The sequence below is a fragment of the Pelodiscus sinensis genome, chromosome 6, assembly GCF_052426305.1.
Source record: "Pelodiscus sinensis isolate ZL-2025 chromosome 6, ASM5242630v1, whole genome shotgun sequence".
Classification (NCBI taxonomy): domain Eukaryota; kingdom Metazoa; phylum Chordata; order Testudines; family Trionychidae; genus Pelodiscus; species Pelodiscus sinensis.
The window spans coordinates 106,594,245-106,614,370 of record NC_143057.1 but is presented as its reverse complement, the minus strand read 5'-3'; the positions used below and the strand labels follow the sequence as shown (position 1 = coordinate 106,614,370).

Here is a 20,126-nt window from a genome sequence, read left to right as displayed (position 1 = left end):
AGGATTTTTTTTTAATTTTGGAAAATAGGTTTGTTCTAAAATTTTATTTTGTATTTTTGTTTTTATATTTATATTTTTTATTTTAACATTTTTATTGTGCAAATAGTAGTGATGCATATAATATACATTATTCCTACTGATATGTCATAATGACACAGTTGAAATATTCTATTTTTGTTTTATTATATTACAGTTCTTAAAAGGAGCTGCAACTTAATATAGATTGATCTAGAAAAGAAGATAAAATGTTTACCAGTACCAACTAGTGACTATGCTTTGAGGCAGTGGTCCCCAACCTTTGAGGTTGTCGGGCGCCAGGGGGCGTGGCCGTTTGCCCGCCGGGCGCCAGGGGGCGGGGACACTTGCGCGCCCAGGGGCGGCCCCCCCCCATAGCTGCGCGCCCGGGGGCGGGGCCCCCCCATAGCTGCGCGCCCGGGGCCGGCGCTCCCCCCCCCGCCGATTGCTGAGGGCCCGGGGCCAGCGCTCCCCCCCCTCCCGCCGAGTGCCGCGCGCCCAAGGCCGGCGCTCCCCCCCCCCCCGAGTGCCACGCGCCCGGCGCTCCCCCCGCCAGCGCCGCGCGCCCGGGGCGGCGCTCCCCCCACCCCCTCCCGCCGGGTGCCGCGCGCCCAGCGCTCCCCCCGCCAAGCGCCCGTGCGCCATGTGCCCGGGGCCAGGCCAGCCCCGAGCATCTGGCGGGCGCATTGAAATGCCCCCGCGGGCGCCGTGTTGGGGACCACGGCTTTGAGGTTTTAAAACAATAAAACTGAAAATATATTTAATTTTATGTCCTATTATGGCACCAGCCATTGGGTGTGTCATATTATTATAATTGTTATTCTATGAAATGTGAAAATAAAAATAAATGAGAGCATTTCAGAAAGTCAGAATTAAATTTTGAAATGTCAATATTTCCCATACTCCAGAAAGTCTGATTTGCTGCCAGTTGTATCAATGCTATCCCTGTAATAGACAGTATACTGGCCTAGATGGCCTGCAGAACTTTTATTAGGAGTGGTGATGCACATTCCAGGGAGGATCTTTCCTGGTTTACAAATTCCAAATTGATTTGCAGAAAGCTATATTAAATACATTTATTTGCCAGATGAAAAAAATTTCATCTGGAAATTGTCAGTGGAGTAATGCCATTTTTAGAGTCACTACCAAGAGTAAGCCTATGCCATATGATGGGCTTGTCTAGATGAAAAATTAGTATGTGGTAATTAGTAGTGAGTAAATCTACAGCTCAGTAACTATGTGGATCCTGGTATCTTGCACTAGAATTTCCCTAGTTTGCACAACCGTTAGATCTACTGGTTTGTCATGCCAGGTAAAACTATAGGTCACTTAACAAAAATTCTAAGTTACTTTCAGCATTAAGTATCTTGGGACAGATCCTCTGCTGCTCAGTGGAGAAGAAATAAGTATTCTTGTTAAGATAGAAATCCTCTGCAGCACAAGTTTCAGAATAGCATTTAAGATGTGTAATACTCAGTTCTTGATATCCTCTCTCAATGCTTGCTTTTGTGCTAAAGTAAAACACTTTTTAGATACCTATTTAATAATCTTTAAAGCTTAATTGAAAAGTAGGCATTGGTCCCTGTTAGCGGCATGAAAGAGCTCCCAGCTGCCATGTCCCCTGCCGCTGGCCTCCTGATCCTAGCAGAGCTCTTTCCACTTCTGAGCTCCCAATCTCGGGGCTGTCTTATCAAGGAACATCCATGGTCCTGCTGGACCACAAATGTTGCCAGACTAGAGTTTACAGAGGTACAACCTTTACACAAATTTGTTTAAACTTATAAATCATTGTGTTAGGTTAAAAATGTGAAATTTCAGTTTATCTAATGAAAACTTGCTTCATTTCTAGCTTCTCGGAAAAGACATAAAAAGGACAGAGATGATGATAAAGCTTGGGAATATGAAGAGCATGATAAGAGAATTTCTGGTGATCATAGGAGAAGTAGTCATTATCATGAAGGAAGGAGGACTTCTGGTAGTAGCCGTTATCGCAATCGTACTCCAGAAGACTCTGACATGGATGATTATTCTCCTCCTCCTAACCTTAGTGATGGTAATTCATCAGTATTAAAGTACATCTTCCTCAAAATAACCTTTCCATGTGTTTTAATATAAACATATAAAATGTGGTTAGGCTAATCTAAAAGTTTGTGTATGGTTACAGAATATTTTATAAAACTCAAACAAAAGCATTTTTTTAATAAATCTTCTTTTTAAACTCTTAATTTGTTTACTAGTGGCTAGAAAAATGAAGAAAAAAGAAAAACAAAAGAAAAGGAAGGCTTATGAACCTAAACTAACACCTGAAGGTAACGTTTTGGAAGGTTGAATTTGCTGTTTTCTTTGAGTTATATTGTCTGTTGTACATAACACAATTATATATAATTTTCTTTTTCACCAGAAATGATGGATTCTTCGACTTTTAAGAGGTTTACTGCTTCAGTAGAAAATATTTTGGAAAATTTGGAAGACATGGATTTTACTACATTTGGTAATATGTCAGATATTTTTCAACTGCTGTATCTGTTGTACAAAACCACATAAGGGCTTTACAAAATTTGCATCTAAGTCTTTTATTTTAGAACTTCTTTGTAATTTGGCTATCTCTTTTGGGCTGGGAAATATCTCCTTTCCAGCTGTCCTCACAGTTAAGCTCCTCCTCCACCATCTAATTGCTCTTCTTCTTCCAACCCTGGTTTCTTGCATGACTTAGAAGAGAGACAAGTCACAACTATGGGTATAATAAGCCGGGGAAGGACCCTGCCTCCGCTGGTGCTGTTCTGGCTGCCGGACCCAACATTTTGGGGCTTGGGATGAAGTTTTTCCTTTTATTATGCCCCCTGCAGGTTTTGGGGTGGCTGACAAGGCAGCTTCCTGGATTCCTCAGAAATCTTTCTGGAACCTCCATGAGGCATAGCAAAAGGGTCTTTGAAGAGAGGCTTTTCCCTAGGGGCACCTTGGGTTCAGGGAAGGTCTGGGAGGTGAGATGCTGCAGCTTGCCTGGAGCTCCTTTGGGGAAGTGTGTGGTATGCTCCAGGCTTTAGCCAGCCCTCTGGCTGAGGGAGGGCGTAGTTGGGGTTTCTTTGCATTGGGGCAGGGTAGGGAGGCCAAAAGGGGAAGAGCCAGGAACTAGCCTCTCCAAAATGGGGACCCATCATCCATGACCACAACAGATGCAAACCTTAAGATACTGAGGTGGGGAGGATATCCCAGATGTGAATATCTTCTGCCTTGCACCTTCCTTAATTGGTCATCAGCAGTGTGGATTGACGATGCTTTGGGAGCGAATGTTCCTAAGGTATTTAGTAGTGTAACTTTAATTGAAAAGTAATGAAATTTGTGCTCTTAAATCTCTGGGGTGCTTTTGAAAATCTTTCCTTACCCCAGCTAACACACTAAAAGCTGTATATAGCAAAGTTGAGTATTGCCATGTGGATATCTTAATGTATCTTTTCTTGCTCTTCTCTCTGTGAAAAATAAATAAAATAGTCTATCGCTTTTTCAACCTACACGTACAATCAGTAGCTTTTCAAATTACTCTGTGAAATGTAACTAAAAAGCTGGTTGGCAACTTTACAATGACACTTTGTCAGAAAATGTCAATTTGTCGAAACCAAAACTGTTATTTTGATAACATTTTTTAGTTTTAGGTTTGAAATGATATCTCATTTTGAAATTTCAATTAATTTATACCAAAAATGGTTAAAAATATATGTATTAGCATTGAAATAAAATGTTTTGATTAACTTAATCTGATTTTTTGAGGCTGGGGGGTTGGGAGGATATGGGGGAAGAGTAATCAGGAGGTAAAAATTTAGATATTTATTTTTTTACTCAGTTTGGAATGGGAAGTGTTTTTGAAATCTCACATAAATTTGGGATCTGAAAATAGTTTTCCAACTATCTCTAATTATAAACTTATAAATATTTTATTTTCTAAAACTTTCAGCAATGTTTTATACATTTTAAACCATTGATTGTCCAAAAGATTTAAATTGTAGCATTGCCCCCATCTTTCTTTTAGATTTTTTTTGGGGGGGGGCACTCTAATATTTTGCTGGGCATGTTAAAATACTTGAGCAAAAGATTTTCAGAAATGGGTGCCTGAATTTAGGCTCTTAAATTCATATTTGTACTCCAGAGTAAGCAACTTGTTTTTAAAACCAGTGAAGTTAAATTGGAGTGGATGTAAACTGCCTTTTTTTTTAAGGTGATGATGATGAGATTCCACAGGAATTGCTATTGGGAAAACATCAACTTAGTGAGTTGGGTAGTGAATCTGCAAAAATTAAGGCAATGGGCATCATGGACAAGGTATGTCTGATCTTAAAAACTAAAATGTATGTAACACTTGAGTGTTAAATGTATAGAATATTTATCGCTCTATAATCGTGTTCTTGCTATTTCCTGTTGTGTCTGTGCCTCAGTTTTCCTCCTTTTAGCTAGTGGTCCTTAGTGCTTTGTTCCACTGACATGATGTAGCTACAGAGTGATGTCAAAAAGCCATCCTTTTCAGAGTATAATAGGAGTCTTCTTTCCAGGCCTCTCACTGGATTTCCTTTTCTGTGGCCTTACATCCCTGTTAATACAGAGTTCCCCTCCTTGGGCTAAATACTAAGGGTATGTCTACGCAGCAACGTTATTTCGAAATAACTGACATTATTCAAAAATAACAGAGTGCATCTACACTGCTAGCTACTATTTCAAAATAATGTGAAGCTGGAGGACTTCTACTCTGACTCTTGTAACCCTCATTTTATGAGGAGTAAGAGAAGTCAAAGGAAGAGTGTTCTTCCTTCCAAGTCCCTGCTGTGTAAACCACTGCAAAAGCTGATTAAGCTATTTCGACTTTAGCTATGCAATTGGCATAGCTGAAATTGCATAGCTTAATTCAACTTTTGCCCTGCAGTGCAGACGTGTCCTTATCTGTTCCCACAACAGGCTATGGCTTTCTTTTTTACCTGCTCTTGGGCTTCATTTCAGCATTTACCCGGTTGAAGCAGGTTGTTGGTATCATTCCTCTGAGATTAATACTCTCTTCCTAGTATGGGTCTCCATCCCTGCAATTCTGTATTATGGACATTTTGTTCTCAGCCTCACTACTTGTCCTGACTCTTACTTTCCGGAGCCATTTTTTATGGATTCCTTAGAATACAAACCCCTTCCTATGGTTTTCTCTATCCATAGCTCTGGTCCTCCTTTCTGGCTGGTGTCCCTACTTGTCGTCTTGGGCTGGGTGCATTTCCTCCCCAAATATTTCCAGGCCTCAACCTTTGCTCACTACAAATCTCTTTCGACCTCAGCTTCTGCTAGCTGGAGCTTTTGTCAGCTTCTACCTCATATTGACAAAATTGGTGTATATCGAGTCCTGACCCGTCATTCACTTGTGGTCTACCTCTTATAGAATACGCTTGCCTTATATGTCTGAGTTCCCATAAGACCTGACCTAATGAATACCATTCTTAAAGGGGCCAGCAAGAGCCACTAATTTCTTGGTTTGGCCATTACAGTAGGTCATGTAGAACTACTTTTTATTTTCAGCACAGACCCCCTTTGAGAATAAAATACATATGCACCACAACGAAAACAGTATTGAAATTGTTTTGTGCTTGTCCACAAACTAAAATCAAAACTTTCTGTAGCAAACCAGGGTTCATCATCAGTGGTTTCCTCTAGCAAATTCTGGTTCCCGGCACCAGGAAGATAACAGTAATTAAACATTCCCATCCATTTTGCTTGTTCAAAATGTAATGTAACCTAAATCTTTAAAATTACATTTTGATAAGATAAAATCTAGTGAATTTATATTCTGAAATTGATGGCAACATGAAAACTGAATTGACAAACCAAGTTCTCTCAGAACTACTAATAATCCCCCTATGTGTTGTTTAAAAAAGAGCTAATGGAATGATGTAGTTTATTTTTAATTTCTACTAAGATATCACCATTATTACTATTTCTTCATATTTAGTTTTATTATACGATCCTGACTGAGGATTCTGATCATAGCTTTGCTGTGCTAGAAATTGTACAAACACAAATTAAAATCCTACCTCAAGCATTTATAACTTAATTTTTACTCCAGAATTACACAGTGTGCCCTTCCATGCATACATTAATTACTTAAAATAATTTGTTTACAGCCTTTATGCTATTTTGATACAATTATTTTTATTTTAGCTTTCAACAGATAAAACAGTGAAAGTCCTGAACATCTTGGAGAAGAATATTCAAGATGGCTCAAAGCTTTCTACATTATTAAATCATGTAAGTTTCAGATCATAGTTGTTGGCTTCACAATATTTGATTAAAATATGCAGTTTTAATCTTAAGTGGCAGATTAAGATTTCCAAAGCAATTTTGCTTTTAACTGTAAAAGATTTCTAATTTAGTTCACAACATAATTAATAAAATTTCAGTGTTTGTAAGTTGTTGTAATTCCTCAAGGAAAGTGCCGCATGGAACCTGGGGTCAGCTAAGGACTCCTCAGCTGATCCCGGGTTCGTGGGGAGCCCGGGTTCAGATGGGGAGTGCCCAGCTGAGCCTGGGCTCCCCTGCCTCCCCTCGGAATCGCATGGAGGTGGCAGTTTCAAAGCTCCTTTGAAACTGCCGCCTCTGCACAATTCAAAGGGGCAGGAGAGCCCATAGCATGGAGCCCGGGCTCTATGGCTTTGAAATACACAAGAGCCCCCGCTAAGGACTCTTGTGCATTTCAAAGCAGGCACTCACATGCAGTCTGGAATCAGCAGGACTTCCTGCTGGCTCTGGGTTGTACATGGAGTTCCGCATTCCTCATTTGAAATGTACAAGAGCCTCAGCAGGGGCTTTTGTATATTTCAAAGCAAGAATGTGGAAGTGTCTATCTATTAGTCAGTTAACCGCATTAACATCCTTAGTACAGAGGGAGTCCATTTTAGGAGCATCTATGTGAGGCTTCTGAATTTAACCCCATTGATATCAATGAGATTTAAGCATCTGCTTAAAATTCAGCATGTGATTAAGTACTTTGCTAAAGGGATAGACTTATGTACATGCTGAATTGCTTTACTGAACTGGTACTTAAGTGACATTCCCAGGATCAGTCTCAGGGAGTTTGCATCAAAGCCATCATAGAAACCCATATCTCTGGAATCCTGGTGCATTTTATTAATCACAAGACCAATCAATACAACTAACCCAGTGGGAATTTTTTTTAAAGATCCCTATGTCTATATTGGGGGGGGTGGGGGAACAAAACAACCATGGCAAAGTATGTCTGAGAGCCTGGGTCAACTGACTATGGCTCATGAAGCTCATGCTGTAGGGTTAAAAATCGCACTGTATATATTCCAGCTTGGGCTGGAGCCTGGTCTCTGAAACAGAGGAGATGAATCCTCTCAACCTACTTTCCAGTTTGAACAGAAGTGTCTGTGCTGCTACTTTTAGCCTTCAGGTGTGAGCCCTGTGAGCCAGAATCAGTTGACAGGCTCTAAGACTCATTGCCACAGTTTTGTATGTGTGTGTTTTGGCAATGAAGAGCTGCATAGATAGTACATTCGAGCTCTGGAGAAGAGGAGGTTTCTCTCATGGTTTCTTAACAATTTCCTTGTCTGTTTTTAAGTCATAGTTATAGCTGAGTCATATCCTCACGAGGGAGAAGGGGACTCAGAAAAATCTTCACTATTTCCACATGGCTTATAAAAGTTCTGTGCACTGGAATTGTATGTAGTGGTAGAAATTGAAATTGATCAAAGTAGCTATTATTTATTAAATAATAGTTATTTATTATTAAATGTTGTTAAATAGATTTCAGTGCATTAATTAAAACTAATTTTAAAAGTATTTTCTTTGGTAATAATCAAAATTTATGGACTGCAAGAAAGATGCTGCTTCAGAATTTGAGAATTTGACTTAAGGATATTTATTTAGCATATTTTTAATGTGATGATGATGAACATTTGTGCTTTAATGCTGATAAAGCTTTAACTTCTGAATCTGTGTCTACTTTCATGAAATAATAATTGTCTGACATTTCTTGCATGTCCGAAAATTTAAATTGATAAAAGTTAAAAGGTAAAAACCCATAATTTTGCACAATTGTAAACATTTAAATTAGGACTATCGATTAACTGCAGTTAAATTGCAATTAACTCAACTAGTTAATAGTGACTTAAAAAAACCATGATTAATCAGTTAAACAAGGACATTGTTAAACAATAGAATGCTAATTGACATTTAGTGAATATTTTGAATGTTTTTCTGCATTTTCATATGTATTTTATGTTGTAATTGAAATCAAACTGTATATTTTTATTACAAATATTTGCACTAATAATTATAAAAACAATTATATAAACATAAAATAATATTTTCAGGTTGAAAACTACTACGGGTTGAAACTCTCTTAACTGGGACACTCTGGTCCGGCGACATCCGCAGACTGGTATGACCACGGATGTTCCAGGACAAGAAAGTCCCAGTGGAGGGTAGTGCTAGGGAACCTTGCAAGCTGGCAGGGCAATGGGAGCTCCACACGCAGCAGCAGGGCTTCCCAGGAGGGCTGCGGGAGCCCGACGCAGAGGCTGCAGGGCTGCCCGAAGCAGCAGCAGGAGCTAATCTCTGCAGCAGGAATCTCCGGTGCAGTGCTACCCCTTTGAAACACCAAAGTGGTGTTTTAAAGGGGGCAGTGTCACCCTATCTACTAAGTCAAATAGTTGATGCAAAAATGCATCAACTTTTCGATTGGTGAAATAACTGATATTTAACATCCTTAACCCTAATCCCAGTAGTCAGGCCACAGTACATACCAGGCCCAGCTCAAACCCCAGCAATTCTCACCACACCACCACCAGGAAGAGTCCAAGCCCTCCCCAGCCCCAGCTCTTCCCAAAAGTCTTCCCCCAGCTGGCTTCTGACCCCCCCCTCCCTCTCTGAGGGGCACTTTGCCTCCCCCTGCCACTGAGTGGGGGTAGGCCTGGCATTCACCCATACGCCTGGAGGGACCGGACCCAGGTTGTACTAGATTCAGCTCTCTCCCTCCAGTTGCTGGGGGGCCAGACTTGGGGCATGGCTTGTCCCCTCCCCCCCCATGAGGGGGGAAAAGGTTGCACAGCATGTGGCTCAGACTGCTCAAGGGGGAAAAGGCAGTGTGGCACGTGGCTGCAGGGACCTCCCCCCCCCACAAGGGGGGAAAGGGCTGCGCAATGTGTGGCTACAACTCCAGACCCCCTGCAACAGAGAGAGACCATGTGGCGCATGACTCCAGCCCCTCTTCCCCCCCCCCCCGCCCTGCAAGGGGGAAAGGCCTCACAGACCCTGTGCTCTCTTCTCTCCCTCCGCTACTTCCCCCTCGCCCTTCTCCCCCCCACCCCTGCAGCTGCCATCTGATTACATTAACTGGAAGATTCTCCATGTATTTGTGGATCACAGTGGGTATTTCACAGACATTAATGCAGACAGGTCTGGAAAGATGAATGATGCACATATCTTTCAGAACACTGGTCTGTTCAGGAAGCTGCAGGCAAGGACTTTCTTCACAAACCTGAAGATCACTGTAGGGGACGTCTCACTGTCCACTGTGCTCTTGGGAGACTCCACTGACTCATTAATACCATGGCTCATGAAGCCATATACTTGGAGCCTCTATGTGTCACATAGCAAACAGGAAGTGGACTTTCAAAATTCCCCAAGGAATATAAAGGGCAGTTCTGAGGGTTGGTCACCTGAGTGCAGGGCAGCAGAGTTGAAATAAGTGACTAGAGGAGTGAAAACAGGCATTGTGGGACAGGTACCGGAGGCCTGTCACAATGCTGTAGCACAACACAGCATCCACACTGGCACCCCAGTGTGTAGCCAGAGCACAGCAAACTATGCCTCTCATTGTGGTTTAGCTAGAGCATAAGCAGTTGTCAAATTAATAGTGCCATGAACTGATTTACTGCTCTGTAACTTGCCAGTGTAAACAAGGTCTTAGGCAAACAGGCTTCTTTACATTTACAAGCGGTAATACTATCTCTTTTTTACAATGTCAGGAAAAAGTGAGAATGGGCATTTGCATGGCATTTCTGTAGCTGGTTTTGCAAGGTATTCATGTGCCAGATATGCTAAACATTCGTATGCCTCTTCATACTTTGACCACCATTCTAGAAGACAGGCTTCAATGCTGGTTTTAAAAAAGTGTTAATTAAAATTAGGTCTGGATTCTGTGGAGAATTTTATGTCCCCATCTCTGTAAGAGGTAGATCTCAGATAATGAAAATTAATATGAATCAGACTGCATTGATTTGGATTGTTCTTTAGCAGAAACTGTTATCAACATAGACATATGTCCTCTGGAATAGTGATTGAAGCATGAAAGGACATATGAATCCTTAGCATATCTGGCACCTATCTTGCGTCACTGGCTACAGCAGTGCCATGAGAACGTCTGTACTCACTTTCAGGTGACATTGTAAACAAGAAGCAGGTAGCATTATCTCCTGCAAATGTAAACAAACTTGTTAGAGTGACTGACGGAAAAGAAGTAGGACTGAGGAGACTTGCAGGCTCTGAAATTTTGCATTTCATTTATGAATGCAGTTTTCTCTGTATATAATTCTACATTTTTCATCAGTCTGTTTCAGAGTGCATCACAGTCATTAATGTATTTATCCTCACAAGACACAATATTGTACTCTACATCTAAAAAGAATAGTTATTACATCTATTACTCAAAAGTTATTACATCAGTTAATCAAAATATTGCTTAAAATAATTCAACCTTTATTGAGAAATATAGAAATTTATATTAGTTATTTTCTGTTTGCCTCTAAAAATGATGGCATGCCCATAATATCTCATTCTGCTTTAGCGAGATATTGTCAACTTGCCAGTTACCAAAATGCCATATTTATAATATAGGCACAATACTCTGATTATAAATGTCATAACGTTTTAACTTGTGTGTATATCAACATTAACTTCTTTGTGGTATATATTATTCTGCAGGGTTAACCTGTAGTATACAGAAATATAATATGTATTTTTAAAAACTCAGAATTAGTTTTATCTTGCTGCCTACTACTTAGAAAATGTATGTAACTTTCTGTTTTTCCTTGTAGAACAATGACACTGAAGATGAGGAAAGATTGTGGAGAGATCTGATTATGGAGAGAGTCACAAAGTCTGCAGATGCCTGTCTTACTGCTATCAACATTATGACATCACCCCATATGCCTAAAGCTGTGTATATTGAGGATGTAATAGAAAGAGTTATTCAGTACACTAAATTTCATTTGCAGAACACCCTTTATCCTCAGTATGATCCTGTCTACAGAGTGGATCCTCATGGCGGTTAGTGTATTAATAAATAAATGAGTGTATTTAAGCACATGTGCTGCATAAGATTTAAATGTGACCAATTCTGTTAGATGTGATATGCAAATAACTTGTTATCCCTATGCAATTCGCTAGATTCAAGACTTAATCTTGAGACACCTGTTTCCAATGTCCTCTGAATAAAGAAGGATGAATGTTTCATCTGATTTTAAGAAAAAGGCAATTTACAATGGTAAATTGTAACCCAAAATGACAGAGGAAATGAAACTCATCCTCCTCTGAAACAAGCACTGTATAACACACAGGCTACGTCTAGACTGGCATGATTTTCCGCAACTGCTTTTAACGGAAAAGTTTTCCGTTAAAAGCATTTGTGGAAAAGAGCATCTAGATTGGCACGGACGCTTTTCTGCAAAAAGCGGTTTTGCGCAAGAAAGCCTCGATCTCCATTTTCGCGATCGGGGCTTTTTTGCGCAAAACAAATCTGAGCTGTCTACACTGGCTTTTGCGCAAAAGGACTTTTGCCCGAACGGGAGCAGCATGGTATTTCCGCAAGAAGCACTTATTTCTTACTTGAGATCGTCAGTGTTCTTGCGGAAATTCAAGTGGCCAGTGTAGACAGCTGGCAAGTTTTTCTGCAAAAGCAACTGCTTTTGCAGAAAAACTTGCCAGTCTAGACACAGCCAAAAGGTCTGCACTTACCTGTGTCAAGACCACGCTAACTAAAAGTTGGTCTCTAAAATTAGAGTTCTTAATTGATATATTATGTACCTAAATAATTGGTCTGACGTTCATGATCCCTGAATACCCAGCAGCTTCTATTCATTTCTTTTAGTGGTCAGTTTGCATTTTTGAAAAAAAAATTATTCTTGATGTGGGTGAAGAGTAAAAAATACAGCAATTTTAACAGAAAGGTATTGCAAAGAAAAATGCTATTTCAGGGGAGCTTTCCATCTGTGCTACTAGGGAGGCAGAAAACTGGGACACTGGAGCATATCCATCTGGCTCACCTCTGACCCCTTGCTTAGACTTCCTGTGAAGCAGAGAGCTTCTCTTCTCAGCCTTCAAATCTTCTTCCGCTGTTTTTGCAGCCAAAGAAATGGGTGCCATAAGAACAACCATATGGGGTGAGACTAAAGGTCCATCTAGTTTAGTATCCTGATTTCCAACACTGGCCGATGGCAAGTGCGTTGGGGGGAATAAACAGAACAGGTAGTCATCAAGTGATCCATCCTATCACCCATTTCCAGTTTCTGGCAAAAGGCAGTAGGGATACCATCCCTGCCCATCCTGGGTAATAGCTAGTGATGGACCTATGCTACATGAATTCATTTAGTTCTTCACTGTTACAGTCTTGGCCTTCACAATGTCCTTTGACAAAGAGTTCCACAGGTTGACTGGGTTGTGTGAAAAATTACTTCCTTTTGTTTGTTTTAAACCTGCTGCCTATTAATTTAATTTGGTAATCCCTAGTTCTTGTGTTGTAAAAAGGAGTAAATAACACTTCCTTATATACATTTTCCACACCCATTCTGATTTTATAAACCTCTATCATATCTTCCCTCAATGTCTCCTTTCCAAGTTGTAAAGTCCCACTGTTATTAATCTTTCCTCACATGGAAGCTGTACCATACATCATTTTTGTTGCACTTTTCTGTACATTTTCTAATTCTAGTACATCTTTTTCTGAGGTGGAATAACCACATTTGCAGAGTATACAAGATGGAGGTGTACCATGAATTTATAGAGAGGCAATATGATATTTTCTCTTATCTAGACCTATTCTATTGTATGTATAGTTGGAATTATATTTTCCAATGTGCATTACTTTGAAATTATCAACATTGAATTTAATTTGCTGTTTTGTTGCTGAGTCACCCAGTTTTATGAGATTGCTTTGTAACTCTTTTGTAATATCTTCAATAATTTTGAATCACCTTCAAATTTTGCCACCTCACTGTTTACCCCTTTTTCCAGATCATTTATAAATATATCAAATAGTACTGGTTCCAGTACAGACTCCTGGTCGACTCCCTTGTTTACCTCTCTCCATTCTGAAGACTGGCATTTTATTTCTACCCTTTCTTTCCTATCTTTTTAACCCATTATTGATCCATGACAGGACCTTCCCTAGAATCCCATGACAACTTACTTTGCTTAAGGTAGCTGGTGTGCTCTACCTCACTGGCCTTTGTGTTGTGGGAGAGATTGTGAGGCTTAGCACCCTTGATATCATACAGCTAGGCTAGTGGTAGTATGAAGAGCAGTGTTCCCTGTAAACTGTGCTCCTATGCAGCTGCTCAAGAGCAATTCAAATCCTGCCCAGTTGCTTAAAAGAGGGCACACAGCTAGTCTTTTTTTTCTTCTCATGGTGAACATTTGTACATCCCTGAGTGCATATAAAATGTATTGCACACATTAGTAGAAAAAATTCACACATAGGGTGGAAAAGATTAGATGGAACATTGATGAAGAGCCCCTACTCTCAGCCTCTGGCAGCTTGAGTTGGGGGGATAGCGGAGTAGCACACAGAGAATTCCATCTTGGCAGCCTTCCTATGAAAGGCTCTTAAAAAGTTCACTTCAGAAAGTGAGATTGACAAAATCCTTCAAAGCAGACAGCCAAGGAGCCATCATTTTGATTTTTCAGTCTGCAAATCAAAAAATTTTGGTAAAATAGAAATTTCTGTGATAAATTTCAATTTTGTAATAAGGGAATTTTCTATAAGAAATTCATTCTGGTTGGAAATTCCCAACTGGCTCTATTTCTGGATATAATAGACTAACTTTAACTACCATATTGAAAATCTTGGCCCAACAATCCATAAAAAATAAGAAATTATTTGTAATAACAATCCTTCTAGTTAGTGCTGAGAGATTACTTGTCTGACAGCTTTTTGTGCTAAAATTTTTTTATAAAGTACCTATTTATTTATTAAAAAATATCATGTTCTTAAAGTTGAATCAAATGTAACTTGAAAGGCTTGCGGATGTATCGTTTTATTTACTTTCTAGGAGGTGTTTTAAGTTCAAAAGCAAAGCGTGCCAAATGTTCCACCCACAAGCAGAGAGTTATAGTGATGCTGTATAACAAAGTATGTGACATTGTTAGCAGTTTGGCAGAATTGCTAGAGATACAGCTCCTTACTGACACAACTATTCTTCAGGCAAGTATCATCAAAAGAATTTCCATTGTAGAATGAATATTTTTTAAATGATTCTGAAGTTTGATTATCTTGTCAATCACATTAAATGTAAACTAGTGATGTTAAACTATGTTTAATCAGCTAATCAAGTAATTGATGAAATTTCAATTGACTATTTGATTGGTCGTGGGGAGGGGGGGGGGGACTAAAAAGCCACAGCAGGCTGTGGCTCTGCCTTTTAAATGTACTGAGAGTTGCTCTTAATACATTTAAAAGGCACAGGTGCACTAGGGAGAAGAGACTGGGCACAAGCCAGGAATGGGCTGAGAGCGACCTGGTCCCACCACTATTCCTCTGCCACCCCTACCCCTCATGGAGATGGTAACTGTGGGGAACTGGCTTTTAAGATGGCTCCCTGTAGTCCCCAGCACCGGCTCCTGCTCCCCACCCTTGCTGCCTCTCTTTGAGAGGCAGTGGGGGTGAAAGGGGGCAAGCAACTAGTTGAGTCACTATTTGACTACCTGATAAGCATATGTTTTTAAGAGTATGCTTATCGGGTAGCTGACCAGTCAGCTAGTCGCTCACATTCCTAATGTAAACCAATACAATCTAGTTTAGTAGATAAGGTAAATTATCAGAATGACTTCTGTAGTCCTAGAAGTGTAACTTTTTATTCTTTTAATTATCTCGCTAGTGGTCTTAAAATATGTAGTTTTAAATAGTGACTATTTTAATAACACTATTATAAAGTAGTCTAGCTAAACAGAGAAAAGGTACATTTAATATTTAGGCTTCAGGTCTTTAGTGGATTCATTATAAAATTATGATAAAATATATAACATCGTTTTGCCAGTAGCCAATAAGATGAACCTGTAAAGCAGAGAACGTATGCTAATGTATCACTTTAATTGAAAGAATATGCATTTACTTCATTTTCTCCTTTTTGGCAGGTATCTTCAATGGGAATAACACCTTTTTTTGTAGAAAATGTCAGTGAGCTCCAATTATGCGCCATCAAACTAGTGACTGCAGTGAGTACTTTTTTACCAGATGACTAAGCTTAAGGATTGAGTGATATTGATGTTTAAAAATAAAATATGGAAAGAAACATTAGTTCATTCATCTCCCCATCAGTGTACATTTTTTCCAGTCAATTAAAGAATTTGAATTTTGAACTCATTTTATTCTGCACATTATATATTTTTGACCTCACAATAGAGGAACATTATTTAATCTATTTGATCCTCTTTGGTTTCTAAATGTATTTATGGCAAGAAATCCAATGGGACATTCCCATGAATTCCAAAACAAAAACATAAGGGAAAATGGAATACATTTTGCTCTTAAAAAACAAAATACAAACAAAAAAAAAAGTAAACAGTTTTGCCCTCAGATATTGTATTCAAATAATTTTATACATACAGTTTTAAATGAATAGAACTTCCTATAATATTGCATTCATATGAAGAAGTGGGTTGTACCCACAAAAGCTCATGGTACTATCTATATTTTGTGCTAATCTCCAAGGTGCTTCAGCACCAGTCTTTAAGGTTTTATTCCTACAGTATGGTCGCATCTAACTTTGCATGATGTTTTTTTCTCTTTTTTTATTTTGTCCTTAAATTCACAACATAAAAACCTATGGCGTCCTAATCTCACGATCATATATTGATATTTTAATGTAATCTGATATAACTGAATATACACATGTAGATCTGTTAAGCTAAAAAAATCCCTTTTGTAGTCATATTTTAAAATAGAACTAGACTTAATCCATAGCTCAAGCTGGATTGTGACACTTACTTTATTTCAAACACAAACAGTTCAAGCAATTTCAAACCAGCAAAGAATAATCATGTATCCAATTTTATTTGCATAATAATTTTGTTTTTTCATTCTAGTTTTAAGTTAAATCACTTGAATGTTTGTATGAACTTGGAGAACCCATTTCTTTTCAGAACTTTCTCTGTTATTTCCCTTTCTCAAGCATAGGCATAATTGTCAACATGAGGAAACTATTTTGAAATAAGATCGGGTGTGAATTTAAAGCACAATACTTTTAAAGCACAACAACTCCATCCGTTGTTCTGCATTACATCTCCTTCTGCGATTTATCTTCATTCATTGTATTACCTATTCTGGGCTATGTCTTAAAGTAGACCAATTCTTAGTAATCTTTGGCAACCCTGCATGCAGCTCACTTTTATAAAGTCTATATTTAGAATGCACAATACCATTAACATTTTCTATTAAAATATATTTTTTTATAAAAGAGGCTTATAAAATGCATATTAAAAATTAAGTTCTTACTCTAATAGTTGGAAGAGATTCCAGAAGACTGGAAAAGGGCAAATATAGTGCCCATCTATAAAAAGGGAAATAACAACAACCCAGGAAACAACAGAACAGTCAGTTTAACTTCTGTGCCAGGGAAGATAATGGAGCAAGTAATTTAAGGAGTCCATCTGCAAAACATCTGTATGATAATAAGGCGATAGGTAAAGAACAAATCATGTCTGACCAATCTGATAGCTTTGTCTGATAGGATATCAAGCCCGGTGGATGAGGGAGAAGCAGTGGACATTGTATACTTAAACTTTAGTAAGACATTTGACATGTTCTCGCATGACCTTATCAAAAAACTAGGGAAATGCAACCTAGATGGGGCTACTCTAAGGTGGATGCATAACTGGCTGGACAGCCATTCTCAGAGAGTAGTTATTAACGGTTCACAGACATGCTGGAAGGATCTAACAAATGGGGTTCCGCAAGAGTCTGTTTTGGGACAGGTTCCACTCAATATCTTCCTCAGTGATTTAGATGATGGCATTGAGAGTACAATTGTTAAGTTTGCAAATGATACCAAGCTGGGAGGGGTTGTAAGTGCTTTGTAGGATCGGATCAAAATTCAAAATGATCTGGACAAACTAGAGAAATGGTCTGAGGTAAACAGGATGAAGTTTAATAAGAAGAAATGCAAAATGCTCCACTTAGCAAGGAACAATTAGTTTCACACATACAGAAAAGGAAATGATTGTCTAGGAAGGAGTACTGCTGAAAGCGATCTGGGGTCATAGTGGGCAACAAGTTAAACATGCGTCAGCAGTGTGACACTTGCAAAAAAAATTATACATGGTTCTGGGCTGCATTAACAGGAGTATTGTGAGCAAGACATGAGAAATAATTCTTCCACTCTACTCTATGCTGATTAGGCCTCAATTGGAGTATTGTGTCTACTTCTCATTTGAAGAAAGATGTGGAAAAATTGGAGAAGGTCCAAAGAAGAGCAACAAAAATGATTAAAGGCTTAAAAAACATGAACTATGAGGAAAGACTGAAAGAATTGGGCTTTGTTTAGTTTGGAAAGGAGAAGACTGAGAAGGGACATGATAGTGGTTTTCAAGTATCTAAAAGGGAGTTACAAGGAGGAGGGAGAAAAATTGTCCTCGGCCTCTGAGGATAGGTCGAAAAGCAATGGGTTTAAATTGCAACAAAGGAGGTTTAGGTTGGACATTAGGAAAAATTTCCTAACTGTCAGGGTAATTAAACACTGGAATAAATTGTCTAGGGGCAATGTGGAATCTCCATCACTAGAGATATTTAAGAGCAGGTTAGTCGGACACCTGTTAGGGATGATCTAGATAGTTCTTGTTCCTGCTGTAAGGGCAGGGGATTGAACTCTATGACTTCTTGAGGTCCCTTCCAATTCTTTGATTCTATGATAATTTGAAGTAGCTATCACTTTGCTTTTGAGGATAGATTATAAATCATACAAATTATAAATCATGTAGATTAGAATAATTATACAGCAGAGTTAATTTTTGTGCTAGTTTCAAACCCCAGCTTGACTTACTAAGAGGTACGCTTTCTATATTTCATCTATCATTGTATACATGCTCTTTTGGCCTTCTCTACAATGAAGCATGCATGCTTACATAATAGGATCACAGAATAAAAATCAAAACTGTATCCCTGCCTTTTTCTTACGTGATATTCTTGAGTTTTCAGTCATAATGTAAAAACCCCTCATTGTCTCATGTCCTTTACTCAAAGGAACCTTAACAATTTGGTTTTCCTTAATGTATTTTCCAGGTTCATTTGATTTTTACCACCATAATTTCTGGAGCTCTGCATTAGTATAAGACACAGAGCTAGGAATAGCAATAAAGCATTCCATGTATACTTTTTATCTGGATTTTTTTGAAAAATTTTGGTGGAGGGAAATTCATGTTTTAAGGTGATGCATAGAAAAATAAAATTTTAAGGAGTTATATTATGAACACAGAAAAACCCTCTCGGAAAGCTTGCTGTTTATGAAACAAAATTCCTTCTTACTGCTTTTGCAAAGATTAAAGATACACTATGTTCAATGTTTATGAAAGTGAAATCTGGCTATACTAAATTACCCATCACCATGTATTGAAAAAATAGATATATGATTAAAAGGGCAATTTGTGACTATTTTTGAGTGTACAAATTAGGGATGTTAGCATGTAGTTGTTTACATATTAACCAGTAAGCCTGGGCACCTAACAGCTGCCTCTGATTGAGAGTAAGGAGCATGGGAGGGGGGAGGGAAGGAGAGGGTTGGCATGTGGAATACTATACATGCAAGAATCTGGCTTTGAAGCTAGATTTCAAGCTAGCTCCCTGTACGTATAGGGTCCCACAGAACCACCTGCTCACCCATGCAGCTGCCTCTTTATCAGAGGCAGAGGGTGGAAGCTGGTGCTTGCAGTGAGTCGGCTTAAAAGTCGGCTCCCCACAAGCACTGGCTGCTGCTTGGCCCCGCGGTGTAAACATGTAACTGCTAAAAAAAATCAAGTAGTTACACATTTACACAAATAAACGTTAGTTAACATCCTTAGTACAAACTGTTGGCTTTGAGGAAAAATTATGATATGCTATTTTGGTTTTCTGTAAATCATAATCCATTATTCTCCAACTCTCTCTATCTCTCTAAATCCTGTAACTGCTAACAGGTGTTCTCAAGGTATGAAAAACATAGGCAGTTGATACTGGAGGAAATTTTCACTTCACTTGCAAGATTACCAACCAGCAAAAGAAGTTTGAGAAACTTCAGGTAATGTCTAACACAATGGCTGACTTCTATAGAATATTGTTTTCGGTATATAAATGTAGGGGTTTAAATTTTATATGATTCCTTAATGATTGTTATAAAAATCTACAATTCTATGAGATGCATTAATCTCTTAATGAGACCAAGAAAGCAATTCTACAAATACGATTTTTCTTTTCCTGAAAGAACTTTTACAGTGGGAACAAAAGTGGAATAATTATAGAACAAGCAGTCTGTGTCTATAGTGATTATCTGCCTTTCCTTTCCTTGAGTTGCACATATTGACTTGTATGTTACTTTCAAAGGGACAGTTTCAGATAGGCACTAGGTACCTACCTAGAGGTGTAAGTACAGCTAGGAATTTGCTAGGTCCCCCCACCCATCTCAGAATTGTAGTAGCATCTGGTATCCCACAATATACTCGAACTATCATCTCAGAATCCACAAAGCCCAGAAGCAAGACAATGCATCATGAGCTATCTGCCAAAAATGATGTGCGCTTATTTTGGGGGGAAGAAAAATAGTGCCTTATGGTCATGTGGATTCACAGTGAGTAGGTTAAAGCTGATTTTTGGGCACGCTTATTTTGTG

The 20,126-nt window shown here is 38.9% G+C and overlaps 1 protein-coding gene across 8 annotated transcripts in view; it reads left to right on the top strand.

Moving 5' to 3' along the window:
- Positions 1–20,126, top strand: part of NIPBL (NIPBL cohesin loading factor) — a 312,200-nt gene that overhangs the window by 220,340 nt on the left and 71,734 nt on the right. For all 8 annotated transcript variants that reach the window (XM_075932528.2, XM_006139460.5, XM_006139462.4 and 5 more), the window contains 9 exons: positions 1,865–2,068; positions 2,253–2,324; positions 2,417–2,506; positions 4,226–4,329; positions 6,196–6,282; positions 11,094–11,325; positions 14,325–14,476; positions 15,406–15,486; positions 19,438–19,538. In XM_075932528.2, coding sequence (XP_075788643.1) covers positions 1,865–2,068; positions 2,253–2,324; positions 2,417–2,506; positions 4,226–4,329; positions 6,196–6,282; positions 11,094–11,325; positions 14,325–14,476; positions 15,406–15,486; positions 19,438–19,538 — 1,123 coding nt within the window. The remainder of the gene's footprint in view (positions 1–1,864; positions 2,069–2,252; positions 2,325–2,416; positions 2,507–4,225; positions 4,330–6,195; positions 6,283–11,093; positions 11,326–14,324; positions 14,477–15,405; positions 15,487–19,437; positions 19,539–20,126) is intronic.